The sequence below is a fragment of the Leptonychotes weddellii genome, chromosome 9 (genome assembly GCF_054177405.1).
Source record: "Leptonychotes weddellii isolate Sample4059 chromosome 9, ASM5417740v2, whole genome shotgun sequence".
Taxonomy (NCBI): Eukaryota; Metazoa; Chordata; class Mammalia; order Carnivora; family Phocidae; genus Leptonychotes; species Leptonychotes weddellii.
The window spans coordinates 41,419,277-41,439,830 of record NC_138377.1 but is presented as its reverse complement, the minus strand read 5'-3'; the positions used below and the strand labels follow the sequence as shown (position 1 = coordinate 41,439,830).

At 42.0% G+C, this 20,554-nt stretch overlaps 1 protein-coding gene and 3 long non-coding RNA genes across 9 annotated transcripts in view; 1 reads left to right on the top strand and 3 right to left on the bottom strand.

The window, feature by feature from the left end:
- The window catches only part of FERMT2 (FERM domain containing kindlin 2), a 75,206-nt gene extending 65,459 nt beyond the window's left edge, over positions 1–9,747 (bottom strand). The window contains exons 1-2 of one of the 2 annotated variants that reach the window (XM_031030457.2): positions 9,453–9,747; positions 8,885–9,050 (exon numbers count right to left, since the gene is read on the bottom strand). In XM_031030457.2, the coding sequence (XP_030886317.1) occupies positions 8,885–9,041 (157 nt within the window). In that variant the 5' untranslated portion in view covers positions 9,042–9,050; positions 9,453–9,747. The remainder of the gene's footprint in view (positions 1–8,884; positions 9,051–9,452) is intronic. The other variant, XM_006735557.3, reaches the window with a different exon arrangement.
- Positions 1–20,554, top strand: part of LOC115941665 (uncharacterized) — a 188,306-nt gene that overhangs the window by 151,605 nt on the left and 16,147 nt on the right. The window contains exon 3 of one of the 5 annotated variants that reach the window (XR_014148477.1): positions 12,612–12,764. The exons of 2 other annotated variants lie outside the window; for them this stretch is intronic. This is a non-coding gene — a long non-coding RNA (uncharacterized LOC115941665). Of the gene's footprint in view, positions 1–6,464; positions 7,180–12,611; positions 12,765–20,554 lie in introns of those variants that run through there. 2 more of the 5 variants (XR_014148479.1, XR_014148482.1) reach the window with 2 other exon arrangements.
- On the bottom strand, positions 16,701–17,365 carry LOC145723431 (uncharacterized). The gene is made up of 2 exons (XR_014148483.1): positions 17,079–17,365; positions 16,701–16,802 (listed from the first exon to the last, which is right to left on the bottom strand). It is a non-coding gene; the product is annotated as an uncharacterized LOC145723431 (long non-coding RNA).
- The window catches only part of LOC145723432 (uncharacterized), a 35,912-nt gene continuing 35,601 nt past the window's right edge, over positions 20,244–20,554 (bottom strand). The window contains exon 3 of the long non-coding RNA XR_014148484.1: positions 20,244–20,284. This is a non-coding gene — a long non-coding RNA (uncharacterized LOC145723432). The remainder of the gene's footprint in view (positions 20,285–20,554) is intronic.

Here is a 20,554-nt window from a genome sequence, read left to right as displayed (position 1 = left end):
AGGCAGATTTCTTACATATGACAATCTTAAAAAGCTCAATCCAGAGAAGAAAAAAATTGATAAGATGGGCTTCATCAAAATTAAGAACTTCTGCTCTTTGAAATATACTGTGTTAAGAAAATGAAATGAAGGGCGCCTGGGTGGCTCAGTTGCTTAAGCGACTGCCTTCAGCTCAGGTCATGATCCTGGAGTCCCGGGATCGGGTCCCACATGGGGCTCCCTGCTCAGCAGGGAGTCTGCTTCTCCCTCTGATCCTCTTCCCTCTCGTGCTGTCTCTCATTCTCTCTCTCTCTCAAATAAATAAATAAAATCTTTAAAAAAAAAAAGGAAAAGAAAATGAAATGACAAGCCATAGACTGGAAGGAAGTACTGCAAAACACATATCTGATAAAGGACTTATACCTAAAATATATATAAAGAATACCCAAAACTCAGTAAGAAAACAACACAAATTAAAAAAAAAACAGGCAAAAGATATGAAGACATTTCACTAAAAGGATATACCAATGGCATAGACACATGTGAAAAGCTCCCCATCATCAGTCAGTAAGAAAATGTGATTTAAAATCATAATGAGATACCCTTACATACTTATTAGACTAAAGTTAAACAAAAATATAAACAAAAAGACCTGACAATACCAATGTTGGGGAAGGACCCAGGGCAACGAGAACTATCATTTTTTTTTTCCAGTTCTCATACAATACTGCAAAATAATGTGGCCACTTTGGAAAAGTCGACAGTTTCTTATAAATTTAAGCATATACGTAGAGAATACTATCCAGGAATCCCACCCCTCAGTAGTTATCCAAAAGAAATGAAAATGTATGTTCATGCAAATGTTTACAGCAGCCCTATTCATAATCTCTTCAAGATGGAAACAAACGCCCTTGAACTGGTGAATGGATAAACTTCGTACACATCCAGACAATGACTACACAGCAATAGAAAAAACTACTTTTACATTCACAATACATAGATAAATCTAAATTATGCTAAAAAATTTTTTTCTAAATAAAATATATTATGCTAAGTGAAAGAAACCAGACTCAAAGCTACATGCTCTATGGTTCTATTTATAGGACAATCTAGTAAAGGCAAACTATCACTGTTTTTCAGGAGCTGGGGTTAAGGGGATGGGCTGATTTATAAAGGATCACAAGCAAACTTCTCGGAGTGCTGGATAGGTTCTGTATCTTTTTTTTTTTAAGATTTTATTTATTTGACAGAGAGCGCACAAGCAGGAGGAGCAGCAGAGGGAGAGGGAGAAGCAGATTCTCCTCTGAACAGGGAGCCTGATGTGGGGTTCAATCCCAGGACCCTGGGACCATGACCTGAGCCAAAGGCAAATGCTTAAATAGCTGAGCCACCCAGACACCCCTTAATTATGGTAGTTTAACATGATGATATATATTTGTTAAAACTCAGCATATTATACCAAGAAGGATGAATGTTAATGAATTATAAATTGTATCTTAATAAGCCAAGTATTAAAAAACACTAATCAAAAATACAATTATGCAAGTAATTTGTTGCAATGAATTATAATGGATATGAATTTGTAACCATAAATCCAAGTGTAGAACATCACATCTCAATTAAAAAATTATTTAAAAATATTCCTTTACAATATTCATTTAACTCACACTGGGCATATATACCATTTTGTAACATACCATGGCATTAGCATTAATTTTTATTTCAGTAAAATAATTACTGAAATAAAAATACTGCATACGTTAACTTTTTTCTGAAACCACTTTCATTAGTTTCTAAATGGGCTCAATGTTTTCATGTGCCAAGAAACAATTTTATATCATTCCTTTGTTATAATTGAAAAAAAAGATCACTCTTATAAAAAGAATTTACTACTGAAGCTTTCGTGGTTATAAATTTTTCAAATCTCTGTAATACCATCATCCACTTATTGGTCCATTCGACTTCAGAAATCCCGTGAAAACAGCAGTTAAGTAGCTTTTATTATTTTAAAGAAGTAGGTGTGTGTTTGGAAGTGAGAAGGGTGGAATGATAGCTTTTTCTTGTTGTTTTGGGGAGTGAGAACACAAAGCAGTCCCAAACTAAACTCCTCTGAGTACAATTCTCTACTTTCAAAGCTGGAACCTATTAAAGTTAAATAGTTTAGATTACATTTTAACTCCTTTTAAAAGCAGTTTTTCCCCTCAGTTCAGTATGCACAGGGATTCTCACTGCCACTGAGAAACAGCCACTCTCATTTGTACAGCACGAAGAGTTTATAAATGCATTTTCACACATATTATCTCTTTTAATTCTCACCAAGACCTATGAGAAAGTGTGTTGTTGTTGTTCTTAATTTCCATTTTGTAGATGTCAAAACCCACTCACAAGGTTAGATTAGTTGTCCAAAGATCATACAAGCCAGTTAAGTGTCAGGGCCAAAATGCTGTTTCACATTATTCTGTGTATCCATTTGCATCTACTACTAGTCTGAAGACAGACGACGTTATGGGAAAGCTATACCTAACAATGTCTAAAAATATTAGCAATACTTGGTAGCCATTGTGTGTATTAAAGGAGACTGAGTAAAGAACAGTTTAGTGACAACTAAATGTGGAATGGAATCCTGGATGGAAAAAAACCAAAGGCCGTTACTTGAACAGGTGGCAAATTTGAACACATGCATATTAGACAGTACTACTGAATCAATGTTTAATTTCCTGAATTTGATAACTGTAATGTAATATATAAGAGAAAATCCTTGTTCTTAGGTAATACATATTTTAAGTATTCAGTGATGAAGGGTTATGATGTATGCAATTTACTGAAAGTGGTTCAAAAAATGTATGTGTGTATAGGGAAATCAAATGGCAAAATGCTAACTGGTGACCTAGGTGAAGATTATACAGTGCTCACAGTTACTTTTTTTTTTTTTTTTTTTTTAAGATTTTATTTACTTGAGAGAGAGAGAAAAAGCATGAGCAGGGGGAAGGGCAGTGGGAGAAGCAGGCTCCCGCTAAGCAGGGAGCCTGATGTGGGGCTCGACTGGAGGACCCTGGGATCATGATCTGAGCTGAAGGCAGACACTTAACTGACTGAGCCACCCAGGCGCCCCTCATGGTTACGTTTATTACTGAATTTATAAGATTTAAATTTCAAAAAATAGAGTTGAAGATAAAAAACATTAATTTTCTTTCAATTTTCTTCAATAGCTATTAGACATCTCCAACGAGATCTTTTGTTAAGAAACTGAATAAAAGGGACATCTGGGTGGCTCAGTCGGTTAAGCGTCTGCCTTCAGCTCAGGTCATGATCTCGGGGTTCCTGGGATCAAGTCCCACACTGGGCTCCCTGCTCAGCAGGGAGCCTGCTTCTCCCTCTCCCTCTGCCTGCCATTCCCCTTGCTTGTGCTCTCTGTCAAATGAATAAATTAAAAAAATCTAAAAAAAAAAAGAGAAAAGAAGTTGAATTTAAAAAAGATATTCTTTTTAGTGCCTATATTATTTTTTTTTTAAAGATTTTATTTATTTATTTGACAGAGAGAGGCACAGCGAGACAGGGAACAGAAGCAGGGGGAGTGGGAGAGGGAGAGGCAGGCTTCCCGCCGAGCAGGGAGCCCGATGCGGGGCTCGATCCCAGCACCCTGGGATCATGACCTGAGCCGAAGGCAGATGCTTAACGACTGAGCCACCCAGGTGCCCTTTAGTGCCTATATTATTAGTGCCTAACTTATTTAACGCTAGTTGCAATAAAAAAAAAAATAGGGTACAAAACATGACAGCAAGTCACACATAATATATCCGAGGAATAGCTTGTACTTTTTTAGTACTATGAGAATTTAATATAATTTACATACTGTCCCCTATTTTTAAGAAGGTTAATATTTGCTAAGAGCAGATAAAATTCCAATGCCCATTTCTTATGGATCATTAATATTCTAAACAGAGTAAATCTGCTATCAGACAGTACATACTTAACTAAATTCAACCCATTTTAATATATATGATTTTACCACTGAATTTTTCTCCCATCCCATTCTAAAAGATTTTTAAAAAATGTTTTTATAATTTTGGTATATTTCAAAATAAATGCTGTGAATCTGCACCATGTAGATATTTCCATGAATTCAACCATAAGCATTCAGGGAAAAAAACAGGATTTCAATAGCACAGACACCATTTCACGAGATAAACATGCCTTCCCCAAGGAGCACTAAACACAAGTAGGAAAAGGGAGCTGTCCAGTTACACATGCTTTTCTCCCTGTGTTCATATTGCCAAGCTTCGTTCTAGAATTTAAAGTATTTTTATGCAACAAATCCCCTAATGCAAGCCAACCTCTTCATCTGGTGCTCAACTAAAGAAATTTATTTTTAAAGTTTCTGAAGGAAAAACTAGTTATTTTGCACTTCTGGGAGATGGAATGAATGTATAATATAATTCATGAGCATTTTTAAGGGATTTTTAGGGATTATTTTAACTAAAATCTACTTTGTCATGTGTGCCAACCTCACAACCTAACTCCATCTGAACATGCAATTCCAACATAAATGTACTCTATTTCATTATTTACAGCAAGAACATAACACACTTCAAGGACTTCTTTATAAAGGCTATATTCAGAAACATTCCTTAAACTTTCTACATCAACTCCATACGTACATTCTTTTTAGTTACTCCTGAATCCCCCAATCTGTACTTTTTCTCTGGATTATTATTTAACCTGATCTAGCCCAACTTCTACGTTTTTCCTACTCATAGAATCAGAGTGAAAAGAAACTCAGAAATCAGTCTATTCCTCCCTCCAAGCTCACAGAGCTGCTGGCTGGAGACTCCAGTGAGTTCCATGTAACAATAAATTCCTTATCCTCTAACTAATATGAATTTCTACAGAAAGGTAATATTTAATTGTACAAAGTTGTTCAGAAAAGAAAAAAAGGTTCAGAAAAGACATTTATAAAGCGCAAAACGCAGTGAAACAAAGCATCTCTGGCATTTAGAATCCTCGATACTAAGTTCTGAATACTAGTGAGTAGAAGAACAGTTTTGTTTTCTTTTTTTAAGATTTTTATTTATTTGACAGAGACACAGTGAGAGAGAGAACACAAGCAGGGGGAGTGGGAGAGGGAGAAGCAGGCTTCCTGCCGAGCTAGGGAGCCCGATGTGGGATCAATCCTAGGACCCTGGGACCATAACCCGAGCCGAAGGCAGACGCTTAACGACTGAGCCACCCAGGAGCCCCTAGAAGAACAGTTTTAATATTTCTTGATCTCCAGAACATAAGGGAATCCCATAAAATTGGGCCTCTTCCTTACAAAATTTATTTTTGAATAATTAGTTTATAAATTTATTCTCTGATGTCTTACTTTTATAATCTTTATCCCTACTGTTTTACATATTAACTCTTTGAAATAAAAAAAACCCACAAAATAAAAAACACTATACAGGTTTGAAAATTATTTTTAACAAAAACTACAATAAATTTTTCAAGTTCGATTTCAAGCTTTCAACCTGGATTTTTAAAAATGGCAAAAATAACAATTTTTCATTCTTAGAATGAGGTATAAACATTGAGGGGACCAATCTTGAGGTAATTTGTCTAGTATCAGCCTAAACTAAGTCACAGATGCAAAAAGTTTTCTGTGACATCAGGATATAATTCCCTAAAACCTACTTCTTCATAGCATACACTCTTTATTTTCTTTTAAAAGGTTAGTGCAGAATGACATATGAATTTTACACTTAGATTTAAAGGAGGCCTTTCAGATCTTTGAATCAAAGTCATGAATCAAAGAATCATGATTTAATGACCTTAACTGAAGTACGAAAGTTCTTTATAAAATTCTTTAGCTTGCTTAATTAACGTGCCTATGTCTGAGCTGACCACTATACCTTCAGGGTAAGGCTGACCTTCAGGGGTCAAACCCAGGGGTTGTGTCATAACTTTTTTTTTTAAATCACAGAATCTAACGAAAGCTAAAAAGCCTCTTCTCAAAAAATCCCATATATGTACATACATACAAAATTTTATTTATTTTATTTTTTAAATATTTAAGTAATCTCTACACTCAATGTGGAACTCTGAACTGATGACCTTGAGATCAAGAGTCACACACTCTTCAGACTGAGCCAGCCAAGTGCCCCACATACAAAATTTTATTTTTTTAAAGATTTTTTTTATTTATTTGTCAGAGAGAGAGAGAGAGAGCGCACAAGCGGGGAAGCTGCAGAGGGACAGGGAGAAGCAGGCTTCCCGCTGAGCAAGGAGCCTGATGTGGGACTCCATCCCAGGACCCTGGGATCATGACCTGAGCTGAAGGCAGACGCTTAACCGACTGAGCCACCCAGGCATCCCCCCACATACAAAATTTTACTACAATCTTGAAGGGAGGAGTCACCAGAGAATCTATCAATCCCCAGGAAATAATCGTTATCACTGATTACATAGGAAGAAAGCCTTAAAACTTAATGCTTTTGGTTTTCGTACAGATTCTGATCTGAACAAGAAAGGTACCAGAGAGGCATCTGGAGTCTGAAGACATTGGTCAAAGCTGTGATACCTTCTGTTCCCAAAGTACCGTAACTGTCTCAAGGCCATAGTAGCCAGGTTCTGCCAATTGTCCATCCCTGGTCTGCAATCCCAAGACACAGACCCTCTGCTATCTCTACCTCTAATCATCTAGATCCTGCAAGCTGCTCGGATGTACTGTTGTTGCTGACAAGTAGCCACCCAGTCCACCCTTTAATACCTTCAGTGACACAACTCAGTGTTTCAAAAGGCAGGCCACTGCAGTTTTAGGCACCTTTCAAGAACTATAAAGTTCCTTTCTAATTTGACCAGGTTTGTAAACTTTAAGTGCTGCCCTACTCAATTTCTCCTTTTTTCACTTACCAATAGGTAACAAATTAGCTTACCATTCAAAGTATCTAATCCTAAAACCAGAAGCAAAAAATCATTTAGCTCTACATGCACCAGAGAAGTCAGAATAATGATGAAAAGCACTTTCTATTTGGAAGTCAAAATATAAGAGAGCAGTACTGGTTCAGTTCAAGAAAAATGCAAGGTTTCCACGTACCCAGTTTGTTGGGCTTCTTTTCACTGCATAAAAAATAAAAAATGTATCAACATTAAAAGATTCAGATTACAATCACTTAAAATTAACATCAGTTCTGTCTGCAAACAGTTTATTCTTTGTATTTCTATTTATGCCTGTGATTCTGTGTAATAAACAGTTCTAATCAATGCAATGTAAATATAGAAGTCATTACTTATTCATCAGATAAAGACTGGCTTTCAAGAAACTATTAAGTTGTCTCAGTCACCTTCAACAGCTCCTTTTTCACAATAAGAAATATCTCTTATTGAAGCCAGTGTTATTAATAAGGTCCATTTATCATATATAAGCAACTTCTGATGCAAATCCTTGTTTCCTCTGAAAACAAAGGAAACATTAAAAATTATGTTATTTTCTTCCTTAAATGATCCCACACTAATGCTGGACAAAAAAGATTCACAGATATTTTACAGTGATTGATGCAGTTATATCAGGTAAGAACAATGTTAACCAACAGTTAATTGGATTAACAATACAGCAAAATCTCATTTTCAAAGGACTACCCTGGGGGCTTGCCTTCCTGGGCCAAGTCTCAGAGAGCCCAACAATGCACAGCCCTAAGGAAGAGTCTACCTTGTAAGGGCCTTCTTTTTGGTCCTTCAATAATTAAACTTCCTGTAGAGATACAAAGATCCACCTAAATGAATTCTGCCTTATTTTGCAAATACCATTGGGGCACTAGTTCCATAGATTTATGTTAGGTATACAACAATCCCTTGGTTAAGAAACACATTTCCTGATAAACAAACACTTCTCTACTTTTCCAGACTGGCTTCAAGAATGAATGCTGTGTTTCAAAAAGACAAAAAAAAAAAAAAAAGGCAGTGCCACACATCACCTTACCAGAACTGCATGGCATAAAAAAGGCGTGTTAAGCTCAGGAAGACACACCTCTGAGCATTTCTAGGATAAAATCATCTACAGAATCATTTTAGTTGATTCTTAAAGCTGAAAATTATTTAATGCATCACAACCAAAATACGTACTGCAGAATTTTCTTACAGTCCATATTGTTGGATACCCTATTATTTAAAATTGAGTCAGTTTTAAATCAACGCAGTATATGTTTGTACCCAAGCAAATATGATGAATCTCGATTTAATTTAATTATGCCTGTTTTATAGCACAAAATTCTTTCATGAGCTTAATATACAACTGAACACTCGAAATAGCTCATTTAAAGCACAGACTACAGATAGTCAAACACTGCCCCACCCCTCGTTAAGAGTGGATGACTGGAACATTTTAATACACTCCATCACGTAGTAGCACAGCTAAAGAACCTTCATATTGGCGCCAGAAGTTGCATCTTTTCCGGTGCAATTTATACTTTAAAAATTTTTTGCATCATCCTCAATACCAGATGTCACCAACATTCAGGTACACTGAAGATAAGTAACTGATAACCACAGCCCTGTAATTTCCCCCCTCTCCACATAAATGCGCACTTTTCTCATTTCTTCTAACGTCAAGTCGCTGAATGTAAAGAAATAAGGCGTTCTCGCCAGTAACTACACAATTAAGTTTATTAATTGGGAGGCTGGAATCACATTAAGAAAACTTCAAACAGTAACAACGCAAAACAAGATACAAAGGTGAAAAAGTCTTTTTGCTTAAGTACTGAAAGATCTTACAATTTTGAAAAGTATTTGCGCGATGCCAAGCAAGATTTCCAAAACCCACCCCTCCCCCAGCCGCAAGCCGCCCTCGCCCCCCCCCGCCCCGGCCCTCAGCCGCCGCCTCAGTCTGGAGGTCGTTATCTAGGCGCGGCTGGAGGGCTGAGATGCTACTCACCAAGTTTTTCCACCAACTTGAGCATCACCCCTCCAATGTGCACCTCCCCGGTCACTCTTAGGGTGACATCGCGGTTCAGGTCCGTCACATGAACACTCAGTTCCCACGTCCCATCCGCGTAGCAGCCATCTGGCATCCTTATCCCGTCCAGAGCCATGGCTCCTTCCTGCAAGCACGGAGGAAATGGCTCTCGTAAGCGTCACTCCCCCAAAGGAAGGCAAATCCCACCGAATTCGCAGAGTCGACCGCGGAGCGGGAGAAGGTGGAGGACCCGAGGGTTTCCGCACGAACTCGGGAGAGCAGCGGCGGTGCGGGATTCTGCTCCCCGCGCCCTTCCCGGCGGCCGCCCAGCACTCCCCTGCCCGCGGCAGCCCTCGGCGGACACGGCGCCGCCCGTCCGCCCCGCGCGGCCCCAGCCTAGCGGCCCTCGCCTAGCGGACCGCGGCGGGCTTCACCTGCCCGCCTGCAGACCGCACCCCGGCCCGAGAAGACGCCGCCCGCGGGCTTCACATTCCTCGTCCCCGCCCGCGCTCCCCCTCAGGTCCCAGTCGGGATCCCGGCCCCTCACCGCAGGCTCCTTGCGCTCGCGGCCAGGGATTCGCGCCGCAACAGGCGCGGGGGCGGCGGTTCGTGGGGCGGCAGCGTCCGGTCCCCCTCCTCAGCCGGCGAAGCGCTGCCTCCCGGCTGGAGCGACTAATGGAGTCCTGTCGTCGCGGCCCCTCGCCTCTCTCCCAGCGCTCCACCCCTCTCTCCCCGCCCCCTCAGTCGGAGTCCTGCTCTGGCAGGGCGCGCCTGCTCCCTCCTCCTCCGCCCCGCCGAGCCGCTCGGAGCGGGTCGCGCCGCCTCACCCACGTCCCTCACCGTCCCCCCGCGGCCGTGCTGCGGGCTGGGGGCCGGGCGCACTCCCGGGCTGGGGGCGGGGCGGCGCGCGCGGCAGGGGTGGGAGCTGTGCTGGGGAGGCGGGGGGCGCCCGCGGCGCAGCAATCTCAGCCCCGCCGAGCCGCTGCCCTTTTATGGAAATGAAGGACCGGGCGTAGGGATTGAATCCAACATCCGGGCTCTCGGCGGCGGGACCTGAGGAGGGGGAGCGCGGGCCGCCTCCCGCGGGGGCGTGGGTGGGCGGTGGGGCGCTGCGTTTCGTGCTCGGGTCTTCGACTTCGCCGGAGCGTGTCGCGGGTGCCTGTGCTTCCAGCGGGAGAAAGGGGCTTGTCCGTGAGAAACGGCTACAGGAAATTCCCAGGGCAAGGTCGTGTTCAGGGAACAAAGTCCCCCGCCCCCTCCCCACGCCTGGAGCAAGTCCAGAAGCCTCGGGGCGGGAAGAGGTGCCACACTCCGGGAGCTGGAGAGAGGGGTTTGGGACGAAAAAACTTTAGAAAGTAGATGCCCAGGGCAGCTCCATGAACATCCCACAAAAGAATGAAAAAACCCAGAGGGAGGCGAACCACAAAAATTGCTTTGTAAGCAATGTCCGGCACAACCAGCAACTCCTACTGGACTCCCAAGAGTTTGCTTGCGCTCTTAACCCGTTCGGAAGCTCCAACCAGAAGCAAGTCAAATACACCCTACGATGCTCTTGTTTGGGGGTGGGGGTGTGTGTGGAATGCAGTGCAATGAGTTTTACTCAGAAACTGTTTCTTCAGCCGCTCCAGTTCTTTGTGTATTTTTATATGCAACTTAGAACTAACAGTCTACTAAGGCTTTCAGATGGCTAAACATCTTCTACCCCACCCTCAGCCACACCTTGAAAGAATTTTAATAGCTCTGGAATGGTGCCAGCAGGTACCGAGAAGAACTAAAGAACTCTACCTGTTGAGACTGACTGGTGATAGAAAATGGTCCTCCTGCTTCCCACCTCATTTCCACTTCACCCATTTATTGTTGCACTCAATTCAGAAACAGCTAGCCAGGGAACCTGCCTCGCTGGCAAACACATGACTCAAAAAGTCTGGGTCAGAAAGACTCAGATATCTCAGGTCCCATAAAAGACCCCAGTTTTTAAAGTCTCAGTGTTCTTGAACTGTGTCAATTACTTTGAAAAGGAACCTAACTGGGCAAATAAACCTTAGTTCATCAACGCAGTTGGGAAACGAGGTTAGAGGCCTCAAGAAAGGGGTGGGACCCGTAAAAGAGTGAAAGGAAAGCAGCGAAATTCAGATGCCAGAGGTCTGGCACAAAAAATAGGGAAAACCACTACAGTATTTTCAGCTAGTCATCATGGAGAAACTGATGCCTCAAGTCTGTCGTCTCTCCACTCTCCAATTATTTCTACTCATGGAGGTTCCAGATGGTTCTCTTGGAAGCAGTATGAATGTCCAGAGAGGAGGGAATATTTGTGTAAATTATGGTGCTGAAAATATATAGGAAAACGATCTTAATAAAATAGGGAATTGCTTGTTAGGGTAAAAAGCTGTTCAAAACTGTACATGTGGCTGTAACATCACAAGCTTATCTTAAAATATTCAGAGAAAAAAGACTGGAAGGAAATACACTAAAATGATAAGAAGCTGTCTTGGTGTTGAGATCATGGGAGATTTTTTCCTTCTTCATTTTCTACAAACTCCAAAGGTTTGCATTCAGGACTTTTCTGTCACCACCTTAAATTTCATCCAGCATCTCAATTTCTCTATGCATGCCATCACATTCACAATGATGGACACAGCTGATGGAGAAGCTGCTGGACTCCGTGGCAGGATTTTCAGGGGTTTCCTTTTGTCAAAATTTCTTAATATCCCCCAAATAAAACATGAGTTCTTTGAGAGCAGGGACTTAAATTCTTTGCACTGCCCACAAATTTACAAATAGCTTGAAACAAAGAAAATGGAAAACATGCTGGTACCCAATCAATACAAATGTCAAAGAAACAGTAGGTCAGGGAGAAATCTCATTACTAGGGAAATCCTGGCTTTTAAATTTTCTGTGTTTGTTATTTCCACATCTTATCTCAAAAAGATTTGTGGCAATGTATAAGGATGCATAGGCTATGAGATAGCATACATTGTAAGTGGCACAAAATTAGGGGCAGGGGGAGGCGGGAAAGGGAAGGACAGAGATTTAAAATGAAGCCAGGAATGAGCATTGTACCTTAATGACCTTTGCCAAGTGTTCCAGTAAGTCCCGAATAACTCCTGCTTCTCAAATATGCCTCTATAGAACCAAAAATATCCATATCCTTTCTGAATATTCCCCTTCCTTCAGACAAATTTTTCGAAGCTAACTGTCATGTCTCAGAAACCCTTTTAACACTCAGTTTCCACATTCTAGTTCTTTTCTCACTTTCCAGAGAGTACTTTCTGAACAACCTCCCACCACAGTGCCTACTGCGCTGACTACTGCACACTTCTTGAATGTTCCCTACATTTAGTGACAGAGGGGATGGTTAATATTGTAAATAACAGCCCCATTTCTCAACATTTGAAATAGCTTAGTTCTAGCGTGACAAGAGACTTTCCTATCTTTAGAAAATCAGCAGTTTATGTTTGAGCAGTATAGCGCCCGGGAAGGCAGTGACCCTCTGTTAAGTACCATCGGAGGAATAATTAGATTAGGATGGGTGCAGCCGGTCCCTTCGGCCTTCTTTTTGAGTATTTCAAGCTGGCGCTTGTTTTGAAGATGAAAGGGGAGTCAGACTCCAATTGCTAAAACTGGTATTTTTTTTTTCCCCTGTTTATCAAGTGATTGGCTTTCAAGTGCCTTTCTTAAATGTTTACTTCTACCTAATGTTTTTCAGTATATTCAGATGTGGAATCTTATCTGAAATCCCCCACTAGAACCTCGAAGACAATGCAATACTTGTGATACTGACATCATGCTGAAAAGTAGCTGAGAACTCCAGTGTTTGGAAGAACAGCCCAAGCACTGAAAGCAGCAATATCCAAATAAGGTACCAAGCACTGGTCTTAGATTTAGACCAAATGATACCTCACAGATGTGCCGTCAAATGCAGCCCTCGGGCTGGGGAATCCACAGGTTGATTTCAGCTTTTTCTCTGAGCCTACCTAAACTGTGCTTTTATATTTCTAAAAGGTTAATACAAAATATACCCACTGGGTTTGAAAGAAAGAGATGTTGGGTGATAGGAAAAAATAAGGTTTGTGTGAGTGTGAATGTGTATGGGTGGCTAAAAATGCACTTAAAACCACCATATGAGGCCAGCAAGATGAAATGTAATGAATTATTCCTGTCAAATACCAGGTGAGCAGAATTCTTCGTCCCAGGGATTGCCAAAAATGGAAGATACTGGTAAAGCTACTAAGGAGGTAGAAATCAAGGGGCATGGAGTGTGAAGAATGGGAAGGAAGGTTGCAAGGGCCACTGTTTTTATAGAAGTGGTAGTCACTGCGAACGGCAAGAAAAGGACTGGCAAACCTAGAAACAGGGCAGATTTGCCGGGGGTGGGGATGTTTCGACACAGACTCTGAGATAGCAATGAAATCTATTTCAAGGGGAAAGAAATGCGCTGCTTGTATTTGCCACTCCAGAGTATAGAAAATTTTTTGCAGGAAACCACGCTGGGGGATACTTTAAAAACTCTTTTCTTTGATTTAATTTTGAACATCATGTCATTTTGTGAGATAGTCTGTCCTTGACAAAAATATGAAGGGTTCACACATAGGCTCACACAAACAAGGTAGCTAATTGTGTGCTTAGTACAGTGCAGGGCACAGAGACAGACACGTAGATGTATAACACGTCACAAGGTCTTAAAGGAACATCTATCTAATGTAGGAGGCTTATATTTAAAACATCATAAAGGATATCCACATGCAAAAAGAATAAATTAGGCCCCTACCTTACACTGAATACAAAAATTAACTCAAAATGGATTACAGACCTAAATTTAAGATCTAAACTCTAAAATTCTCAGAAGAAAACATAGGAGTAAATCTTTGTAATCTTGGATTAGGCAATAGCTTCTTAGATAAGACATCAAAGCAAAAGCAACAAAAGAAAAACTAAATTCAATTTTATCAAAATAAAAAAATAACTAAATTTCAAAAAGCATGAAAAATGTGAAAAAATAACTCACAGAATGGGAAAAAAATTTGTAAATCGTATATCTTTTAAGGGACTTATATCTAGAATATATAAAGCTATTATAAATCAACAATAAGACATAATTAAATGAGCAAATAATCTGAATAGGCAGTTCTCCAAAGAAGATATACATAATGGTCAATGAGCACATGATTTTTCCATCTTTTGCCTAGCATTAATATTTATGTACAAGTATTTAAAGAAATGATTCATTAAAAAAGTCAGAAGGGGGGCGCCTGGGTGGCTCAGTCGGTTAAGCGTCTGCCTTCGGCTCAGGTCATGATCTCAGGGTCCTGGGATCGAGCCCCACATCGGGCTCCCTGCTCTGCGGGAGGCCTGCTTCTCCCTCTCCCACTCCCCCTGCTTGTGTTCCCTCTCTAGCTGTGTCTCTCTCTGTCAAATAAATAAATAAAATCTTTAAAAAAAAATAAAAATAAAAATAAAAAAGTCAGAAGGGAGAAAAACTATCGCTGTAACATCTAAATCGTGAAGTACAAACCCGCTATGAGGACTATGATAACCTAACCTCCAAAAGAAGGTCATCAGGGAAGTCATAGAACGTCTTTATGAAGAAGCTAAATCTAACTGGGTCTGAAGAATGGAGTTAGGCCTATCAAGAGGAGTAGTATGTGAAATCACGAGGCAGAAGTGAGCGTGGCATGCTCACCGCTATGGAGAAGAAAGGAAGAAATGCCCAGAAGATGCTCTGGGGAAGAGTGGGCATAGAGTGAGGCCAGAGTAGAAAGGACAGAAGTTTGGATTCTGAGACAGAAAACAGTGAGCCATTAAAAAGTTGGTACATGGTAGTAATATCATGAAAGTTCAAGTAAGATGAACCCAGTAAAAATAATGCATGATGGATTGGAAGAGCTAGGGACTAGAATCCAGAAGGCTGGTTTGGAATCTGCTCCTAACTTTGGTGTAAGAAAAGTAATAGGGATTGAGGGGTGGACAGAAGTTCAAAAGAGTTATTGTCAAAAGCTTTTGAGCATTTTTGATGTTCTAAGTGCTGTGCAGCACACTTTAAATGTTCCTCACAACAACCCTGCGTTTTTATGATTATCCTTATTTAATGTGAGTTACCTGATGGCCAGAGAACCGGAATTAAAACCTAGGTCTGAAAAAAGAAAGTCATACATGCTTCATGCTTCAAAGTTTTTATGTTTGGGTGACCAGGCAGGAAGAACAGTGGAGTTACTGAACTGGGAAATGGGAAATAGGGAGGAGCAGATGTTAGGGAGTAAGGGGAAGACGGGACATTTTAAAAAAGAAATACTCAACTTGGGCTGAGAGCCGTATATCCCAGTGGAAACATTTAGAGGGTAATTAGGTAAATAAGCCTGGCTATCTTGTGAGGGGATCAAATCTCTGAGAGAAGTCATTAACATAGAGGCAAGCCTGAAGAGATGGCTCCACCCCCAAAGGAGCCTGACCCAGGGGTAACTAACTGCTCCCCAAGGGCAGGACTCAGGAAGAAGAGTCCTCTAAGGCAACAGAGGAAAGGATCAGAGGTGAAAAAAAAGATCAGGTTAGTCCAGTGTCAGGCAAATCAAAGGAAGGAAGGGCGGGGCGGGGGGCGGGGGAAGAAAGGATAGGAAAAAGCAAGGAAAGAAAAAAACATTTCAAGGAGGAAAAGGTGGTCATCACTATCAAATGATGCAGAGGAGTCCAGGAGAATAAAGAGTGATTGAAGAACACAAAGACTGGCAAAAATCATTGCTCACCTTGCAGAGGACAATTTTATAGCTGGCTGAGACAGGTTTCAAAGAGCTGAAGAAGCAAAAGGGATGTTTATCAGTGAAAGGAAAGCAAGCACTAGTACGGTAATATGGAGGTGCCACAGGAGCAAAGATGCTTTTTCAGAACAAAGGAGCCAGGAGCGTGCATAAAGACTATGGAAAATATAAGGGGGAAATAGTTTGCTTAAACCTAAAATCAAGATGCCTCTGGGATTTGGGGGCTAATTACACAGATTCAGGGGAAATAGGAACAGCCCTTGCCACGACAGAAGAAATATCAGTTTGCAAGGATTGGATTGGGTTATTGGAAGGCTCTAACCATCTTACACAAGTAGAAACACACAGCGGGATATAGCAAATCGTGCATAAACATATTTAAATAAATACTGTTAATATTAGCCAACAAGAGGGTGGGGCTGGCTGGGTTATTGTGCTGTTCAGTGGACTCCCTCCCAGGAGGTCAGATTGGGGCCCGGATGTAAGAAAGGAAGGATGTGATTAAGAGATTATTTCGGTACAACTAGGGCAGATTCCAAGGCCCATAACAGAGAACCAGTGGTGACAACACAGAAGCCAACGTGCCCAGCCCAGAGGCGCTGCTGGGGACCCACTGGCCTGGGACAGCAGGGTCACCACTCGCAGATCCCTCCAAGGCCACAGGCTAAGAGGCCATTTCCCCACCGCTGCCTTCGTGCAGTCAGTTCCGACAACACACCAGAAACTCTGACTTGTTCAAGTGTTTCCTGGTGAAGGATCACGCTAGTCTCCTCCCTGATTTTCAGTGTTATTTAGTGTCTAGCTGGTTCCTCCCAATTTTTAGTGGCAGGTAAAACACGGACTGACTCCCAACCCCCATTCTGGGAAATGATCCCTGCTCTTTGTGCTTTGTATCACAATGTCCTCTTCACATGCATAAACCTTCTCTTCTTCCCAAAACTGGAGTTGCAGTTCCACTGAAAGAGCCAAACCAGAAAGTCACCTACAATTACAGATGCCCTAGGGCCAACCCCGTCCAACATAGGACAGAAGTACCTCTTATCTACTTGCTCCTAAGAAGGTACTCAGGTGACAGAGACTTGACTGCAGCTGAACATCCCCATCTGGTGCCTGGGAGGTGTCACTGCAAATCTGTTCTCTCCTTTGACCTGCATTCAACAAATAATTAAGAACTTTAGTAAGCAAATGGAAAAAGCGTCCCTGCACTTTTAAAGATAAACTCTTCATTTTTGGATCCCATCCTCTCTTTCAGACTGTGCTTTTGGAGGTTTCCACCCTATTCCCACATCGGAAGTTTTTTCTGCTTCATCTAATTCTACTCTTCCTTCCAGATCATTGCCATTGCTGAATAAACTGACTCTAGCACCTCCATTTAAAGAAAGGAAGAAAAAGGTCTCTCTTGATCACATGCATCTCTCCACTACCCGTTCAACTGCCATGGTCCTGTAGAACACAAAACCACTCAGATGAGACACCTTTATGCAACATCTCTACTTCCTCAACCCTAAATTACATTTTAACTTGCCCCCAAACTGGTCTCTGTTTCCACCATTCCCCTGAAACTGTTCTTACAGTCACTAATGACCTCTGTGTTGCAAAACACATGGTGCTGTCTTTCTAAACACTCGCTCCTCTTGGAATTTGGAAGTTGCCACATCCTTGTTTTTCTTCTACCTCTCTGTCTTCTTTTTCAGTCTCCCTTGCTGGCTCCTTCTCCTCTAGCCCATACCTAAATTTAGCACAGCGGTGTAGACTGTCTGGACACTCTTTTCTTCTCTATATGCATTTTCTCTCTAGCTGATCTCCTCCTCCTGAGAGACTTACAATACTGTCCCTATGCTGATGATTCCCAAATGTCCAGCCCAGACCTGTCCTTGGGACTCCAGAGTTGGAGATCCATGTGTAATAGGCATTTCCAACTAGTGTGTGCAATGTGAGACTGGCTCTACCCCAATATCTATTCCTGCTCCAGTATTTTCCATCTCAGTAAATAACACCACTACCCATCCATTCACTCAGCCTAAAAACAAAACAAAACAAAACAAAAAACGAGGTATCAGCTTTACCACCATCCCCGCCCACCCAGCTGTGACTAATTTAACATCTCTGCCAGGGACTAATTTAACACCAAATCTGTCTCTGAAATCAATCCATCATTGATCCACTTCTCTGCATCTTCACCATCACCATCCTAGTCCTAGCCACTGTCTTCTCACTTGGATTATTTATTCAGTAGCTTCCTAAGTGGCCTCTCTGCTCTCTCCCCACGCAGTCCATTTCCTACACAGTAGCTAGAGTGATCCTTTAAATGTGCAAATCACAACATTTACTCTTCTCTTAGAAACATCAAGGGTTTTCCATCAAGCTTAGGATAAAACCCAAACTCCTTACATGGCTCAAGAGGCAGCATGGGATCTGGGCCAACCTACCTCGCTGAGCTCCTGCTCACTGTCTCTGGTCCTAGAGGCCTCGTCCCTCTTCTGTCTTAGCACTTGCCTTTCTCCCTGCCACTGCCCTGGCTCTTCCCAAGACTTGGTCTTTCTCAGCCCCAACATCATCTCTTCAGAAAGGCCACAGAGTTGATAGTAACCTTTGTCTCCACCCCCAAATTACTTTCTATTTCATCTGCTTTTTTTCTTCCATAAAACTTAACAAAAATTTGAAATTATCTCATGTGTTTGCTTGTCTCCATCCCACCCAGTCTTCCCCTCTGCCTAGAATGTAAGCTCCTCGGAGGGAGGGAACTTCCAATTGCATTGTGATGACTAGCTCCTGGGGCACCATCAGTGTTGTAGTCCATGTGAATGGAGGTCCTTGTGGGAAACTGTCCTTGTCTGCCTCGTTCAGGGTCATATCCCCCAGCACCTAGCACAGTGCCTGTCATATGGCAAGTGCTCAATAGTTGTGAAATGAATGAAAGAATGAAATGTAGCATGCCAGATGAGCCCAGATGCACATCCCAGATCCATGCCTCCAAGAAACTTAAACTCTAGAAGATCATTAGAACCAAGAGTATAAACATCACATATAAATACTGATGTGTTTTTCAGGGCCACATGCATATTGAGTAGCATGGTGTCTCTGATCTCTGAGCTGTAAACAAGTATGTCAATGTTCATAGGTACTGTCCTCATCTTCATACAAAAACAGCCCACTTGCGAAAATCAGTTTGCATTCAAGCCATGAGGTTTTTTTCCCCTTCCAGTATTAAAAAAAAAAATCAGGGGCACTTGGGTGGCTCAGTCCGTTAAGCGTCCAACTCTTGGTTTTGGCGTAGGTCGTGATCTCAGGGTTTTGAGATCAAGCCCCTGCCTCGGGCTCTGCACTGGGTGTGGAGCCTGCTTGGGATTCTCTCTCTCTCTCTACCCCTCCCCCCACTAAAAAAAATCATTCTCCAGTCTTCTCCACTGTCCTTGAATAGTCAACCCTAGCCCCTTCCAAACTAGACTCACTCCTCCCTCTCCCATGACTTCATCTCCTATTTCCATTGAACATTGAAGCCATCTGAGTAGAAACCCCTTGACTTATGCTACTGAACCTTTAATCCTACCTGCATCTGCACAAGGTGCTTTCTCCTCCTTGGCTGCCATTAGGCAGAAGAGACATCTGTGTTCGTATCAAAGGTTAATCCACCTGTGCCCTGCATTCCATTTCCTCCTCAATTAATAAATTCTCAATTATCCATTTCCAGGGTCTTCAGACTTTCTCAACCCAGAGACTTCCTCTCAGCATTTAAATATGCTCCAGTCTTCCCCAACATTTGAAAGACTGGAAGGAAGACAGGTCATGAAGTTCACCCCGGACTTCACTCTCTCCTTAGTTGCTGTCCTCCCCTTCATAGATATCAAAACTTCTCAAAAGCATTTTAAGCATTGTCTTTTATGCTCACTGTCTCCATTTCCATTACCACTCTCTTACTATGGAACCAATTTCATCCTTGTTTCTGCCTCCTGTTCAACTAAAGTGGCTCATGTTGGGCTCATGAATTACCTCCATCTCACTAAATTTGAAAGGCGTTTTAAACTCTCATCTTAAAATTACATAAATAAATAAATAGCCCTCACCTGATTTGATTTCTTGGCAGTTCTTAAGCCTTTCATCCTTGTAACACTTCCCTTGTCTTCTGTCACGCCATATTTTTTTCCTGGTCTTCCCTTGCTGCTTCTCAGACCCTTTTGCTGGATCATGTTCCTCATCATAACCATGATTTGTTGGAGTCCTTGAGGTTCTGTCTGAACCTCCTTTTGTTCTCATTCAAAGATCTCTTTTTAGGGGGCTCACCCAGCCTGTGGCTTGAACACCAGCTACATGTTAATAACTCCCAAATTTAAATCACCAACCCAGAACTCTCTGAGTATTGTCAAAAACTGGCCTCCATGCTTTGGAGCAAAATGTCACATGAAGACAGAGTTTGGGATAAAGAGGATCAATAGCTTTATTGTTTTGCCTGGCAAAGGAGGCTGCAGCAGGTTATGGCCTTCAAAAAAACTGCAAGCCCGCCCCGGAGGAAGGGGCTGGGGGGTTTTATAGGGAAATACAGGATCTAGCTGGTTTTGACCGGAATCGTGTGCTTGCTGCCAGCCCCCTTTGTCATGTCTTCAGGGTGGTACCGGGTTCCTGAAACAAAAAGCTAAGAAGGGAGGAGGGGAGGTTTATGAAAGAGAGGAAAAAGGTTACTTTAAAATCGAGCTTCGCTGAAGCATTAGTGCAGCCATTTCGGCTTTTGTTCAATTTTATGCTTTTAAGAGTTTCCATGAGCTCTAGGGTTGTATACCTAATTGCTTATTGCAGGTCTCCACTGAGGTGTCCCACATGAGCCTCAGACTCAACATGCACACTACTCAACCCTGCCTGGGTCTTTCCTTGTAGGGTGGTTCTCAATCCAACTGCACAGACCAGA